The 16643-nt window shown below is 41.1% G+C and overlaps 2 protein-coding genes across 2 annotated transcripts in view; both read right to left on the minus strand.

The window, feature by feature from the left end:
• Positions 1-2811: 2811 nt before the first annotated feature.
• On the minus strand, positions 2812-12034 carry Crygs (crystallin gamma S). The gene is made up of 3 exons (XM_090331656.1): positions 11897-12034; positions 3622-3864; positions 2812-3084 (listed from the first exon to the last, which is right to left on the minus strand). Exons 1-3 carry the CDS (start codon positions 12032-12034, stop codon positions 2812-2814), a joined length of 654 nt encoding a protein of 217 aa, XP_090187782.1.
• Positions 12035-13941: 1907 nt separating this feature from the next.
• Tbccd1 (TBCC domain containing 1) overlaps positions 13942-16643 on the minus strand; it is a 29262-nt gene continuing 26560 nt past the window's right edge. The window contains exon 8 of the mRNA XM_090343437.1: positions 13942-14502. The gene's annotated coding sequence lies outside the window, so the exon portion shown is untranslated. The remainder of the gene's footprint in view (positions 14503-16643) is intronic.

Raw genomic sequence — 16643 nt, forward strand, 5'->3', positions numbered from 1 at the left:
AAGTATGTTCCATGCAAAATTCAGGAGAAGCTTACACAAAATTGAGATTTATGCCTCAGTAATTGAGCTTTTCTCGTGATATCCTGTACTTAATCTGGCAGTTCTGTTCTGCAGGCTTTCAATAGGAGCCCTTGACACTGAGTTTTGAAGAGGGAACTATTTGGGAACTATTGAGAAGAGTGCTTAGTGGAAACAGGCTAAAATGGTTTAAGTATACCTTGACCCTCTTTTCTTGACATCCTACATTTCAGAGTAACAAAGCTGTAGCATTCGAGGAATTTAACTGAGAACACGAACCTAGTTGCTGAATGTGGTTGATGAATGGGACACCAGTTTTTTGCTCTTATAGGAGAGCTGAGAGTAATAGAGAAGGGCATAGATGTGTTTCTAATATTATTTGTTAGAAAACTTCCTTGTAAGTGAAAGCTCATTGGTGTGTCAGTAGCTGAAGCAGTAAATGAATCAAGAGGCACACAACACACTAAAATGATCAATCACTGTTTGTGTCGAAAGCCAGGTACCTTCTATGTCTCGGAGAATATGGTTTGTCATTCTGACACTTGGTTTCCTGTCCTGCTGGTTTTATTTTCTGGTTGTTTTGAACAGACTGTGACAGACTTCCGAGGAATGGGGCAACAGTAGATAGAAGAGAAGAGACAGATGCTAATTCCTTCCTTCCTCAAGAACAGCAGGATCTCTAATAAAACACCACTTCTGAAAACATGTTAGGAGGTCACAACTAGTCTTTTGGGGGTCATTTCTGGTCCCTAGAAAATTGGAGTGTGTTTGATGGACTCTCGTTTAGAAGAGGAGGAATGGGAGCTTCACAATAGGGTAAGTCCAGAGAGGACAGCTGCCACTTAGCTCACTAGCAGATGAGACAGTGTTCTTTGCAGTTCAGGAAACAGCTTCTCACGTTGGCTCCTCAGCTCATCTGGAATCACTACTTTTCTCAGTATCTCTCACTGGAAGCAGACAAATTGACACAGAACAAAAGGGTTGCGGGGAGGTATGCAGTATACCTTGGGATCCCTATATAGAGAGTTTAGAAATTCTCCTTTTTCTTGCTGGAGAAAAGACAATTCATCTCTGCACTATTCACAATAACCCAGCGATGGAAACAACCCAGATGCCCTACTACAGATGAATGGATACAAAAATGTGGTACATAGATACAATGCAATTTACATAGCCAACAGATAAAATAATGGCGTTCTCTGAGAAGTGGATGAAACTAGAGCAAATCATGCTGAGTTAGCTAAGCCAAGGCCAAAGGAACAAAAGGCACATGGTCTTCTCGGTATGTGGATATTAAATCCAAACAGTTCAAGAGCCTTGATTCAATACTTGGGTACTCTAGGTCATTGACATGAATTTGGAGATATAAATATAACTATATAGACATAGAAATCTATGATAGGCTATATATTCTATAGACATATTGATATATTATGTAGATTGGTATGTATCTATGGCATACAAACTCTCGGCATAATTTTAATTTTGTTCTTAAATCTATGTGCCAGTGATTGCCTATAGAGATTCCCTTCTTGAATACTTGTTTGTTAAACTTGACATTTGAAATATGATGTAAAAAATATCAGTGTTAATAAAATGTTTTAATTTAAAAAAAAGACAGGACTACAAGACATGGGCTTCACCAACACTTTTAAAGACAAATGCATTCAGCATTTTCCTCAGTTTGCTCAAAATACTAGCGATGCTGTTTTCTTTATCGTTCACCTCTTTATTGGGAGTGAATAGATAAAGCTTCAGGGTTTACTTAAAGGAAGCAACATTTGAGAAAGTTCCATCTCAGTGATCACAGAGCAAGAACAAATAGTTGAGCATGTCTTTTCTTCTCACAGAATCTTTTTTTTGGGGGGGGGGGTTGGTCAGTCATGGGGCTTGAACTCAGAGCCTGCCTGAGCACTGTCCCTGAGCTCTTCAGCTCAAGGCCAGCCCTCTATCATTTTAAACCACATCACCACCTCTGGCTTTCTGGTAGTTAAAATCTCATGGACTTTTGTGCCTGGGCTGGCTTTGAATCGTGATCCTCACATCTCAGCCTCTTGAATAGGTAGGATTAAAGGCATTCGCCACCAGCACCTGGCTAGGACTCAGAATCTTAAATGAGAGACTTCAGATGACTTATGGCTCCCATGTTTTGAGTTATAACTCCATTTTTTTCTCTAGACATTTAGTTTTTGTATGGGACCTGGGGGAAGACCTGTTCTTTTGACCCTTTAACCATTTATGCTTATGCTTACACCATGCACACAGATATGCAGCCAGGAGGTGTTGAATGAGTGCACTGGAATCAAAACAATAGATCAGTGGTTTGGGAAGCATAGCTGGGCAGAAAAAAAAAAGATCCTAGCATTACCATTCACCAGCTGGTGAATTAGGACAAATTATTTCCTCATATTAAAAGTCAGTTAGCCACCTCTCTTCCAGGGTGGGATTTTAAAGAGATGGGGTTGGGGATGGGATAATGACCCTATTATTTTGTGCTTTTATTTTTTTAAAGTAATACATCATGAAAACAAGCAGCACCACTGGATAGCAGAATGGGTTTCTAATCTTTTAATGCAGTCATATTTTGCTTGACACAAAGGTCTAGCTTGGTGATGGGATGGGATGAGTTGGTGTATGACTGACTCCTGTGGTGGGCTGGTTCCTAAGACACATTCAAGGCGACACATGATACATCAGCAGTGGGATGCATGCCAATTGTTTTATTGATGATGCCTACTTGAACCACAAGGCCAGCCAGCCTGGAGCCCTCAGATGAAATCTACAGCTCCGCCATTACTCAACAACGCGGCGGAAGGACTGGACAGCTGGGGAAGCCGCACCCCAATCAGTGGGCTTCCGGTACTCCTTCTTGTCCAGGAGGTACTGTCGGCCACGGTAGTTGGGTAGCTCGTAGAAAATCCAGACACCCTCCAGCACCTTAGAGGAGTGGATCTCACGCAGGTGAAATTGCTCCATAACAGAAGGGCAGTCTTCCGTAGTTTCATACATCTGGCCATTAAAATCCCCTTTCTCAAAGATCTGAATCTTATACTGGTCACCACTAGACTGAAAACAAAACAACACAACACACAGAAAGAAATAAACAACCACCCTTATGGAGATCACTGGTCAGAAACTAACAGCAAAAAGCAACTTAGTGAACCTCCCATCCCCACGAAGAAATGATTCACAGAGTTTTAAAAAGCAAAAGGCAAAATTTCTTCGGACTCACTTCTGTTCCTCAAGAAAGCATCGTGGATAGAGGGTCTTGTGAGGACCTGACCCGAAAATTTGCTTGCAACCTCACCATTCAACAAAAGCCCCCATCTATGACAAAATAGGAAAACGTAAAGCAAAGAAAAGAGGAGCTGGGAGTGTGGCCTTGTGGTGGAGTGCTCGCCTAGCATACACTAAGCCCTAGGTTCCATTCCTCAGTACCACCTACACAGAAAAAGTTGGAAGTGGTGCTGTGGCTCAAGTGGTGAAGAGCTAGCCTTGAATAAAAGAAGTTCCGGGACCGTGCCCAGGCCCTGAATTCAAGCCCCAGGACTGGCAAAAACAAGCAAACAAATAAAAGGGAGAGAAAGGTGTCTCTAGACTCACCAGGTGAATAGCTCTACAGGAGCCCAGGCGGTCACTGAGGCCCATCCAGCACTGGTATTCGGGATACTCGCCCTGAAGTAAGATGTACAAGTGCCCCGTAAAGTTGGGCCTTTCGTACACAGCCCAGGGGCCTCCTTCTACTCGAATGGAGTTGCAACGACTTAGGTACGAGTGGAAATCTGAACAGTCGCAATCGCAGTCATAGCGGCGGCCTTGAAAATTTTTATCTTCATATAAAGTGATCTGAAGCACAGAGGAGATAGAACTAAGGCGTTGACTGGCTTTAGTTAGAAATAAAGAGCTCATTGCCTGCTTCGGAAAGTGATGTTCGCTTCAGTTTTGAAGACAAAATCGTTTTATTTCACATCACAGCACATGGTTTGTGGCAGACAACTTTAGTTGGTAACAATAGAAACAAGACACTGCAGAATATGTACAAAGAAAAATAAAACCAGCTTCAGAGATTTCATTTTAGACAGACATGCAGCATACTCATCAAAACACATTATGTCAGGGGTCGGGGGAGAGTCAGGAGCATGGGCTGGTGGTAGAGTGCTCTCCAAGCAAGCACAAAGACCTGGGTTTGATTCCTCCGTACCACGTACATAGAAAAAGCTGGAAGTGGTAGAGCTCTAGCCTTGAGAAAGCCCAAGGGCAGTTCTCAGGCCCTGAGTTCAAGCCCCAGGACTAGCAATAAAAAACCCAAAACAACAACACTCCCCACCCCGCCACCATTATGGCCTGGCAGTTCATGGTTGTAATCCTAACTACTGGAGAGGCTAAGATCTGAGGATTGGAGTTCAAAACCAGCCTTGGCAGAAAATTCTGAGGATCCAATTCAACAGGAAAAAGTCAAGAGGAAAGCTATGGCTCAAGTGGTAGAGCACCAGCCTTGAGGACAAGGTTCTGAGTTTGAGCACAGTACTGGTACACACACACACACACACACACACACACACACACACACACGTTCTCCATTACTTTATTATAAAAGGGTCACTCTAAAACAAAGGAACAAGGCAGATTGCTTAAAATTCCTTTTCGTCTACTATAACACCTGAGGTAAGCCTCTGGTAGAACTGAAAGCACAGAGCCTGAGCTAATTTCCTGTTTACCAAACAGAACAACTCCAGTAAACTGAAAGTTGTGCCTACAAAAGCTTTTCAGGTTGAAATGGAAAAGAGTCCCTGACAACTCCTAGGGAGCCATGCAGTAGTTTCTGAAAACTACCACGAGAAATAGACTATTGTTCTTTTCTTTGGGGCTTAATAACTCCACAACCCATGATAACTGCTAGGTGAACCAACTGAAACCATAGGTGTCCTGCTTGGTGTGGCTACTTTCCTGGTGCTATAGCACCACCTGGTGGCTGATTTTCTGTACTGACTTAAAAGGGGCAAACCCAAGATTCAGGAAAGAACTGGGGCAAGTGGTCTTCGTCTTAAGCTGAGAAGTGAAGGGTAGGCAAGTGTTTTCCAGAGGCAAAGGAAAAGAGACAAGCTCTGCAGAATGAAGAAAAGAACACGGCCCATTATAAGAATAAAAGGTAGTTCTTGAAGTTTACTACATACTGAGTATGTGTCAAGGGAAAAAGACATAGAAATGAGTTAGAATCCCCTACTAGGAGCTATAGTGGGTTGTTTATGCCGGATAACAGATGGTTATTACAAATCAGGTGAGAGATTCGACCAAAAACAGCTCCAGCGAGAAAACAATCAAAAAGGTTGGGAATATGACTTGGTGGTAGAGTGCTTGCCTAGCATGCAGGAAGCCCTGGCTGGGTTTGATTCCTCAGTACCACATACACAGGAAAAGCTGGAAGTGGAGCTGTGGCTCAAGTGGTAGAGTGATAGCCTTGAGCAAAAGCAGCTTAGAGACAGTGCCCAGGCCCTGAGTTCAAGCCCCAGGACCAGAGGAAAAAATGAAATAATGACTAACTAGATGAAGAGGCTTTTGTTGTTGTTGTTGTTAAAGGGAAGAAAAACATGACTCACAAATGGTACATTTCATGTTTTCTTTTACCCTGGGCGGCTCATCCTAGTTAACATACTAACAACTATTTCCTTTCTCTTAGTCTCCCATTCCCTCTTTCCCAGTTCTCTCAATTCTATTTCCTGTACCTTAAATTTTCCTTTTACATTCCTACTAAGAAAATTATCTATTTCATTTCATTTTCCTCCTCTTTGAAGTTTTTTTTTGCTTCTTTTTCCAATTTAGTATAGGAAATATACAGTATCTGTTTATGGCTGAAGGAAACAAAGTTCCAGCATCACTTACCAGCTTTGTGATTATTTTCAAGACAAGGTTTTGAGAGTTAGACCCTTGAGTTTAATCCTATTTGGGGTTTTCTTCTTAGCTTCCCCCCACCATCCCCCACGTAGAGCTGAGAACTGAATTCAGGGCCTTGCACTCTTTCCAGTGAGTTAAATCTGTAGCCTCAATATTTGGGTTTTTCTTGGTGGTACTGGGGTTGGAAGTCAGGGCTTCCTGCTTAAGTGCTCTACCACTGAGCCACACTCCCAGTCCCTTTTGCTCTTTAGTGCTCTTAAGGGCCTTGCGCTTTGCCAAGGCTAGAGTCTACTACCTTTGCCTCAGGAGCTGAGATTACAGACATGCATAACCATGCTTGGCTAGTTATATATTTGATCCAACTGGCAAGGAGCTTTGGCTACAGCTGTAAACAGATGAAGTGACTTGCCTAGGGTCAGTAGCAAATGACAAGTTAGTTGTAGAAAGCCAATAGAAACACAAAACTTATGCTCAGTATTGTGGCTTACTTTTTATTTATCGTTTTCCTACCTGCAAAGCTAACTCACATGGCAGCATTTACTTTTTTTTTGATATTTCACTAAAAACGTTTATTCTTAAACCATAGTTAACATAATCTTAATTAAAGAGATCCCAGCTGTCGTGATTTCAAAAACAAAAAGGTACTACAGAGATCCAGCCTTATCTTTATAATCTTTTTCTAGTTTGCTTATATACCATTTCCAAAAGTCAACTATTGTGGAGAGAACAGACCCAGACCCAGAGCTGCATGTCTAGGCCTAGCCTATACTCTTACATTTTCTGTTGCAGTTTAAAGGTCTGGAGAAACTGAAAAGGCATTACCTTAATACTTTTTTTTCTCTTTAAAGAGAAATTATACATCTACCTTACAGTTTCCAAATCAAATAAATACTTGGAACAATCACAGTGATCAGAAATAAATAAACTATTACTGGGACCAGTCAGATTGACAACTGTTTTAAACATACAAGTTCCATTTCTATACACGTTCTCAAATTGCCAATAAAAAAAATTTGAACAGAGTAGTGGCTTAAATTTGACATCATTATCATTTATAAACACAAAACTGGACACGAAAATGTAAGTGTTCAGCCTGGCTTGTACCCAGAACCTGTGAGGAAAAGTCCAAGACAGAGGCACTCAGTCCTCTCCTAACAAAGGGCCTAGAAGACCCACAAAACTTTTCTCGTAAGAAGCTGACAAGCTCCTAACCAACACTGAACCTATTGTCCTGGGGGACAATTATACTCCAACCTCAACATAGATAATGAAGGAGTGGGGCCACAGGAGGAGTCCATGAATGAGAACTGCTTAACAATTAAGCAAAAGACTATTTTGTTAGCTGCTTCCAAGCCTGGAGTCAGAACACACTGCACCCGAGTAGGACTGGAAACTTCAGCCCTCAGGTTCCACATTCATCCAGCAAAATTTTCTTAGATAAAATACATATTGTGAAATCATGCTAAAGACATCCAAAAATATTTTTAAAAATAGGCCAACATAGCAGAGGGCAAATGAGCCTACTCGGGCATCAAAAGATTAGGATGTAGCAATGGCTAGACTCCTATAAGATTTTCCAGATGGGTGGCCAAATGAGAGTGCATTGTACTCTGTGATGGAAATTCCCAGGGTATTAAAAAAAAAAGTTGTTCTTACAATCCAGACACATTTCTGACAGCGTTCTGAGCTTGGGCAAGCCAATGGAGAATGCGGCCAAAAGCAGCAGCCCCACAACAGGTAATTTTCTTCTATTTTGTGCACTGCTAACACCCTGTCTCCTTATTAGTGGCAGTAACTCCAGCAGAATGCTAGAATAACAAGGTTTCTTTTTTCAGACTCCTCCCTGAAAACAAGTTAACAGTTTCCATCTCTTGAGGTACAGCTTTGAGAACTAATGTGCTTGTATGGCCCTATAAGTTCCCTAAGCTACTTTTCTATGACACGTCACCTATTGAGGAAGATTATGGGCATAGTGCTTGCTTAGCAAGTATGAGACCCTGGGTTCAATCCCTTGTATTAACCCCCTCTTCCTTCCCCAAACAAGTCAACAAGGGAGCTCCTATTAAAACATTTTTTCTTCAGCTTTCCAGACCCGAATCCTTTCCTTCCAACCTCTACCCCATATCCACATACTGAATTTACACTGACTTTATTTCAAGTGACATTATCTTCCCTCAGACACCCATCACCCAGCACAGTGGCAGGTCATACAGAAGCCATGGCATCCTCAGGCCTCTGCAATCCCTTGCCTGGGCAGATGACCATGACTGGACACATTCTCTTTCACACACAACAATGCCATCTACAAAGGCAGCTCCCGGTGCCCAGTTTAGTTCCTCAGAAGTACAGTAAATCCACCTTATGCACAGATTTATTTTAAATGGCTTGGACCAAGCTTGTTGAAAAATAATAAAGATGAAATCTCAAAAGCAAAATTTAAATTTCTGTGTGCACATGACACAACTCAGTTGCAAAAAGAAAGCTCTCATCAGTCCCATGTTATCATCAGTGGTGTTTAAATTGTTCTGTGATCTATTGTTTCCTTGCCCCGAATTTTGTGAAAATAGCCCTCCCCAAAAGCAAATGGTGTGCTCAAAACAAAGGAAAGGTTAATGTACTTAAGTGGTTAAATGAAAATTTTAGATTTGTTGAACCAATGCATGTTTTAACCAGAAGTTGGGAAGTGTTCTGGGAAAAAGTAACCAAGTATCCGCGGTTTGATACTGAATTCTATGCATCCTCAGTTTGTCTTCAGTGGTGTTCTCCTTGGAACCAAAGACCTGCTAAGAAACCCCAGTAAATTAGTAACAGGCAGGAAAGACAAAAGAAGCACAACTGGAGTCAGCTTAGGAAACTGGAGAAGCTGGGTGTGTAGAAACAGTAGCACTTGATAATAACTACTTTAAATACTCCAGAGGCTCTGGTACCTTCTCATGTGGCTCAAGCAGGACACCTAGGTTGTTTCTGAGTTACTTCGCATAATTCTGTAAGGTAGAGAGAATCATCTGAATAGTGATTAGAGTTTGCTTGTGTCTTTGTGTCTGCCTGTCTCTCTCTATCCTTGAACAAGTATAGAAACCTTTCTGAAGGAATTACAATACCAGGGGAACTACCAGGTCCAAATAATTTAAGATACAACAGGATTATGGATGATTTATCCTGGCTTTACCTAGAACAACAACAACAACAAAAACTTTCTTAGTGTTTTTGGCAAAAAGAGTACAATTGGGTGGAAAGGAGACAGGACAGGCACCGTGAGGGTCAATGTGGCAAATCAACCCTAATGTCTCTTTCACTTTGTAAATGATAAATCTGATGTCTTAACCATAGAGGATATGAGCCAAGTGAGGTGGCTCATGCCTGTAATCCTGGCTACTCAGGAGGCTGAGATCTGAGGATTATGGTTCAAAGCCAGCCGGGGCACTAAAGTCCGTGAGACTCTTATCTCCTATTTACCACTAGAAAACTGGAAGTGGTGCTGTGGTTTCATGGATAGGGTGGTAGCCTTGAGCTGAAGAACTCAGGGATGGCACCCAGGCCTAGAGTTCAAGCCCCAGGGCTGGGAAAAAGAAAACAAAAACCAAAAAAAGCATTTACTCTTTTAGGTTCTAAACAAGACTGTGAGGCTTTCCTGTGGAGGAGGAGGAGGAGGAGGAGGAGGAGGAGGAGGAGGAGGAGGAGGAGGAGGAGGAGGAAGGAAAGAGGAGGAGGAAGATGAAGGAAAGAGGAGGAGGAAGAGGAAGGAAAGGAAAGGAAAAAAATCGGGTTTGCAGTGGTATACTGGTGGATCCTGCCTGTAATCCTTACTACTCAGGAGACCAAGATCTGAGCATCATAGTTCAAGCCAGTCTGGTCTTAAAAGTCCAGGAGACTCTCATCTCCAATTAACCACTGGAAAACTGGTAGCGGAGCTGTGGCTCAAAGTGGTAGAGCCCTAGCCTTGAGCAAATGAACTCAGAGACAGCGCCCAGGCCCTGAGTTTAAGCCCGGCAAGCACCAAGGACTTGTAAGAGATATGCCATGGGAAATGAAGTTAGGATGTATTTCACGTGTTTCTCACACTGAACTGCCTGACTTCACACATTTTCCTGACTTCTACCAGTATCTGAGAAGAAATACACATGATCCCCATGCTGTTCATGTCTCCAGCAGACCAGCCAAGATGGAAACAAGTAGTTATTGTTTTGCTATGGAGTCATTACTGAGCTCCAGGTCCACCCCCTTTTCAATGAGAGCACTTTCAATCTTAGTCACATAATGTTACTCTGGTACTGTATTTTCTATTTGTAAAATAAACATGAAATGTATACACTCTTGCAATTTGGGCAAAAAATATAAAAAAGGGTTAAAATGTGCAGGTTTTCCTTGAAATTACTACACAATTGCTATTATTTTCAAGTTTTTTTTTAAATCATTGTACAATCCAATAAAACAGGAGAAAATGTTCTATGTATCTCAGAGGGAAGAATGACATGCCTAGGAAAATCCATTTTTTTTCCAAGCCCACAATTCCTGATTATGTTGCTTCCAGACAGTGGGAAAGGAAGAAGTAATGTTAAAGCATAAGAAATAGGGCTGGGAGTTTGGCCTAGTGGTAGAGTGCTTGCCTAGCATGCACGAAGACCCGGGTTCAGTTCCTTGGTACCACATGCATAGAAAAAAGCTGGAAGTGGTGCTGAGGCTCAAGTGGTAGAGCTCTAGCCTTGAGAAAAAAAAAAGTCCAAGGACAGTGCTCAGGCTCTGAGCTCAAGCCCAAGACTGGCAAAAAACAAAAAACACAAGAAAGCATAAGAAATAATGTATGGGGGCCAGGAATTTGGCCCAGTGGTTCAAGTGGTAGAGCTCTAACCTTGAGAAAAGTCCAAGGACAGTGCTCAGGCCTTGAGCTCAAGCCCTGAGCTCAAGCCCAGGACAGGCAAAGAGAGAGAGAGGGGGGGGAGGGGGAGAGAGAGAGAGGGGGAGGGAGGGAGGGAGGGAGAGAGAGAGAGAGAGAGAGAGAGAGAGAGAGAGAGAGAGAGAGAGAGAGAGAGAGAGAGAGAGAGAGAGAGAGAGAGAGAGAGAGAGACAGTCCTCATTTGGTCTAGCAAATAAGTTATTTAATAAATGAACCCAGCTATGAGCTAGAGCCCAGCATAAGTACTCTGGAAATCTTTGACACAAAGGGGCGCACGTGTGCGCCTCTGTGTGTGTGTGTGTGTGTGTGTGTGTGTGTGTGTGTGTGTATGTTTTAGCTATGAGCCTTCCCTCAGAGAACATGATAATCCCTCTAAGGACCTTAAATTGTTAGTGGGATTTTGCAAGAACTTTAGGACACTAAAAGACATTGTCTTCCCCACACCACTCCACAATTGGCAATTAACAGGCACCACCTGACATGATGTACTTACCAATACACAATGCCGCTTATAATTTCCTTGCCAAAGATGTTCAGTCTGATCTAAACATGAGGAAATCATCAAATCTAAATGCTGGTCTTTCTATAAGACATCTGGCCCAATCTTGGTGTGGGGGGGACAACATAAATTACTCAAAATAGGGAAGTTCTTCCTTCACATAGCCCTCCCTGACTGACCCAAACATTTCCATCCCAGTAAATGTAAGTCCAAGTGTTTTAGAGGCGATTTTGAGAAAGGCTAATAAGAGCCACTGTGGGAATGAAGCCCTGCTTCGTCTTTTTGGAACATTAATGGCTAAGGCTAAATTTCACCAAACAAATTTTTAATTGACAACTAAAAGTTGTCTCTATGTGATTCTCATACAATATTCATTGCCAGAAATCATCAGATTTATATACTTTATTTACCTGTATAATACTCAACGTGGCACACAGTAGGAAATAGTGTTTGATAACCTCTCTCCAATCTTCGCCCTCTTACCACTTTCATACTCACCTCTAAGCAAGATAAGAAGCAAAAGCTTTTCTCCATGCTCCTTTCAATTAGGTAAAAAGTGGGCAGGCCAAAATTCAGTATGTCCACTGACTTACCTTGGTTCCAGTTTTAGACATTTTTAGTGCATGGGTTGATATCCCCAGTGCTGAAGGAAATCCGGGAATAGCTACAGAGTTAGAAGCGCACAGACATTTATACTGTGCTGGTTTCAAATCAAACATTTGCTTGGTCATGAGAATAGGATCCAAAAATTGAGTCAGTCATTTAGAATCTATTGATGGTGTCTAGAAAAACAATCGGGATTATAAAATAAAGGAGAGCTGCAGTAACCCTTAATGCTTACCCAGCCCTGCTGTATTATACACTTTGCTGAGTCAAGACACCAAAACCCAGCCAAAGTTTTACAATTAGAAATGGAAATTCTCTCTACCTTGTGCCATTTTTGTGTTTTGTTTTCAGAACTTCTTTGAAATCCCTGTTTTTCTTTTTTTAGTTTAACAAGTTGGAGAACATAAGGCAGAAGATTAATTTCTAGACAAAAGTAAAATTTCTGCTAACAAACTACAGACAACTAAAGGCAATGACTTGTATTTGGGAGGGAACTGTCACTACAAAAGTCATTCTTGGGACAACAGAATAATTTAAAATGGACTTTGGAGAGTAGTATAGATACTACTGTACAAGCATTTAACTTTTTTTTTTCTTCTTCTTTTGCCAGTCCTAGGACTTGAACTCTGGGTCTGGGCACTGTCCCCTAGTTCCTTTTGCTCAAGGCTAGCACTCTACCACTCGAGCCACAGTTCTACTTCTGGCTCTTTTCTTTTTTCTCTTTTTCTTTCTTTCCTTCCTTCTTTTTCTGGCCAGTCCTGGATTGAACTCAGTGCCTGGGCACTATCTCTGAGCTTCTTTTTGCTCAAGGGTAGTGCTCTACCATTTGAGCTGCAGTTCCAGCTTTTTCTGTGTATGTGGTACTGAAGAATCCAACACCCAGGGCTCCATACATGCTATGTAAGCACTCTACCACTAAGCCACTTTCCCATCCCTGGCTTTTTTGGTAATTTATAGAGATTAAGAATCTTACAGACTTTACTACCCAGGTTGGCTTTGAGCCATGATCCTCAGATCTCAGCCCTCTGAGTAGCTAGGATTAAAGGTGTTAACTCAGCTAATCATGGTGACTATGTAAGGGAATGTCTCTGTTAGTGGGAAAATGCATTTATGTATTTAGAATAACCAAGATATTTTCAACCCATTTTCCAACTGTTTAATAAGAAAATAAAACAGTACTATATTGAAAGTAAAAGTGGATGGAACAAAATGTTTCCAACTGGTGAATGAACACAATGGGCATTTGTGAATTCTCTCTAAACTTGAACTATTTTCAAAATGTAAGTCTGGAAGTTACAATGCTCAAGAAGCATATCACAGTACAAAGCCTGACAGCTATCATGAGACTCCAAAAACTGCCCTATATTTCTCTGTCCATGATATCATATTGCAGCCTGTTCAGAGAACATTTTTTGGCTCTAAATATACCTCTTATTTTAGGAATGACATAACACTTTATGTAAACTCAAAGACACAATAAATCAACTCTTCTTTTAGTTTTCTAGGTCAAGTACATCCTTCTTTAACACCCAACTTCCTCATCTTTCTGCTAACAAAGCGATCCAACAAATATTTTTATAAATGAGGCTCCAAAAGGTGTATTATGGGTCAGTTTAGAAAATGGTCACCAGGCGTCAATATGAAGATTACTGAGAAGTAAATGTTGTTACATGCTTAGTTTTCTGAATTTTAAAAGAGGTATTTGATTAATACCATTAACAATATATAAAACACATTTCTCTTATTCTAGTGTTTCAATTGGGTAATTTTCTGCTTATTTAAACTTCATGTTAACGTAAAAACTATAAAACTTCTATTAGAATTAGCAAATATCCAAGCTTTTTCCTTTAGAAATATATAAGCAGCCCCCTTTCAAAACCATTAATTCATTTAAAATTTTTGAAATTATTTTCCTTTATCTTAAAGAATAGGGTCACAGGATGATACAGAAATAATATGTCACAGGATGATACAGAAAATATTTTTTATTGATTAAAAGTAAAGCTTTTATCTTTTTAATAAAAGGAGAAAATACTTTTTAGAGTTTGTTTATTGGAAATCTGAGGCAAAAAAGAAAAATAAAGATTTTTTTTCATAATTTCATTAAATTTTACATTTTAGAGTCTAAAATATCTTTATATAAAAACTATCTCTGCTTCATTTATACAACAACAAATGATACTTTCCTTTCAATTACTTTTTAAAAGGAGTGGCAATTTCCTTTGAAATAGGTGCAAAGAACTACAGAACTCTTTTTAACTCTAGAAAGGAGGAAATCCTTTCATAATACAAATTAAAATACGTTATGAACTTAAAAATCTATATTTGATCACTTAAATAATAACACAGGCATCGTAGGACTTCCTTCATCAACTTCTCCTTTTGGCAAGCCAAACAGGAATCTTCTAGTACTCTATACACAATATATTTATATCAAAGTCAGAAGCTTAGGTAAAATTTAACCTCAGCGGTGACAAATGAGCACTGGGTAGGACTGAAGGTCTTAAATAGAAAGAAGGGCCCCAAATCTCTTAGCAGCAAGAATGTTCAGGACATGTCTTCCATGTAGTCGCATGTTCTCATGTTCAGAGTCCTGAAGATAAGAAATGAAAAACTAATATTAGCAACTTACTCTATTGGTTTCATCCAAGTAAGAAAAAAATCCATTTACAAAATCACATAAATTATGGTCAGTTGATAGTTGAGGAAAATAAACGTTAATAATATTCCTTATAACAAGAAAGTTCCTATACGGAAACAAAAACTGGAAGATTTAAGAGATTAATTTTAACTAAAATTGTTACCCTTAGAATTCTTGTTTCCTTTGTGTAATCTCCATCCAAATTTCCCCTTTTCTCAGATCTATTTGCTATTATAAAATTCATTAAAAATTATATACAATTCAAAAATAAACAATACATAAAACATCTCTGTTACTTTGGAAAATTGCAGTTCCTTCAAAAGTTACGCTTATGTCTGTAGTTCCACTCTGAAAAACCTCTATCTACACAAAAACTTGTGTACAAATGCTGAAAACAGTCAGGACGTGGTGGCTCCTGACTGTAACCCTAGCTTCTTGGAAGGCTGAAATTTGCGGGTAGGTGTTTAAGCCAGCCTTGGCAAGAATATCCATGAGACTTTTTTTTTTTTTTTTTGCCAGTCCTGGGCTTGAGCTCAGGGCTTGGACTTTCTCAAGGCTAGCACTCTACCACTTGAGCCTCAGCACCACTTCTGGCTTTTTTGCTATGTTATGTGGGGTACCGAGGAATCAAACCCGGGTCTTTGTGCCATGCTAGGCAAGCACTCGACCACTAGGCCAAACTCCTGGCCCTCCATGAGACTTTTAATTCAGATTAACTAGCAGAAAGTCAGAAGTGGTACTCATTAGGCAGAGTGCCAACCTTGTGCAAAAAAGCAAAGCAACAGTATGAGGCTGAGTCCAAGCTCTAGTACTGGCATAAAACAAAACAAAATCAAATGCTGAACACTTACAGATGGCTGCTGTAAAGTAGAAACAATTGACTCATGTGACATTGATGAAGCTTGAAAGCAGTATGTCACAGGAAACAGGATTGATGCCATTTATGTGCAGTGACCAGAGAAGACAAAGTAGATTAGTGAGGGTCTCGGGTAAGCAGAGACACAGGAGGGATGGGCGTGGCTCCCATGATTACATGAGCTTACTTTTATTTGTGAAGACAATATTACAGATTTGAAAATGATGGTGGTTGTACAAACGTGGGAATGTGTATTTTTGTTTGATTTTTTTTTTTTTTTTTTGGCCAGTCCTGGGGCTTTAACTCAGGGCCTGAACACTGTCCTTGGGCTTTCTCAAGGCTAGAGCTCTACCACTTGAGCCACAGCACCACTTCTGGCTTTTTTTTCTGTGTATGTGGTACTGAGGAATCGAACCTGGGTCTTCATGCATGTTAGGCAAGCACTCTACCACTAGGCTAAACTCCCGGTCCTGGGAATGTGTATTAAAAGCCACTGAATTCTTCACTTTAGTAAGATGAATGTTGTGTGAACTGTATTACACTAAATGTAAAAAGTAAGTTTTCCTGGATACCCATCTTGTCTCATTCTTCAAAGTCATAAACTGTTCACAATTTTTAAAAAATCACTTTTCAGAAATTTACCAGGCAGATAAGCGCTCCCCCATTTTTCAATATACACATTTACATTTCTCCTAAGTTGGAGATCAATCCACTTCTGTATATTTAGCTTAACTTCATTCTTTGCCCCCCCCTGGGGCTCGAACTCAGGGCCTGGGTGTCTGAGGTCTTCTACCACTTGAGCCATGGTGTCACTTCCAGTTTTCTAGTGGTTAAATGGAGATAAGAGTCTCAGGACTTTCATACCTAGGCTGGCTTTGAACCGCTATCCTCAGATCTCAGCCTCCTGAGTAGTTAGGATTACAGGCGTGAGCCACCAGCGCCAGACTAACTTCATTCTTTTTTTTTTTCTTTTGGCCCCCTTCTCTTTCTGGCCCCGCTCGCTCCGGCCCCGCTCGCTCCCGCCCCGCTCGCTCCCTCACGCTTCCTGGCCCCGCTCGCTCCGCTCCGGCCCACTCGCTCCGGCCCACTCGCTCCGGCCTCGCTGGCTCTGGCTCGGCTCGCTCCCGCACGCTCCGGCCACCACTCGGTTGGGCTCCGCTTGCTTGCTTTCGCTCTCTGTCGCTTGTTGCAGTCTCGTCTCTGCCACTTCCGGCTTGGTTGTGCATGTGGGATACCG

Source organism: Megascapheus bottae, chromosome 1 (genome assembly GCF_031878675.1).
Source record: "Megascapheus bottae isolate mThoBot1 chromosome 1, mThoBot2.hap1, whole genome shotgun sequence".
NCBI classification, from domain to species: Eukaryota; Metazoa; Chordata; class Mammalia; order Rodentia; family Geomyidae; genus Megascapheus; species Megascapheus bottae.

Excerpts from the sequence above, each read along its gene's own strand:
- Crygs (XM_090331656.1), bottom strand. The coding sequence starts at position 12,034 with ATGACCAAGCAAATGTTTGATTTGAAACCAGCACAGTATAAATGTCTG. Across the intron at positions 3,865-11,896 it reads TGTCTAAAACTGGAACCAAG|ATCACTTTATATGAAGATAA; the intron begins GTAAGTCAGTGG and ends TCTGTGCTTCAG. Across the intron at positions 3,085-3,621 it reads CCTGTAGAGCTATTCACCTG|TCTAGTGGTGACCAGTATAA; the intron begins GTGAGTCTAGAG and ends TTTTGTTTTCAG.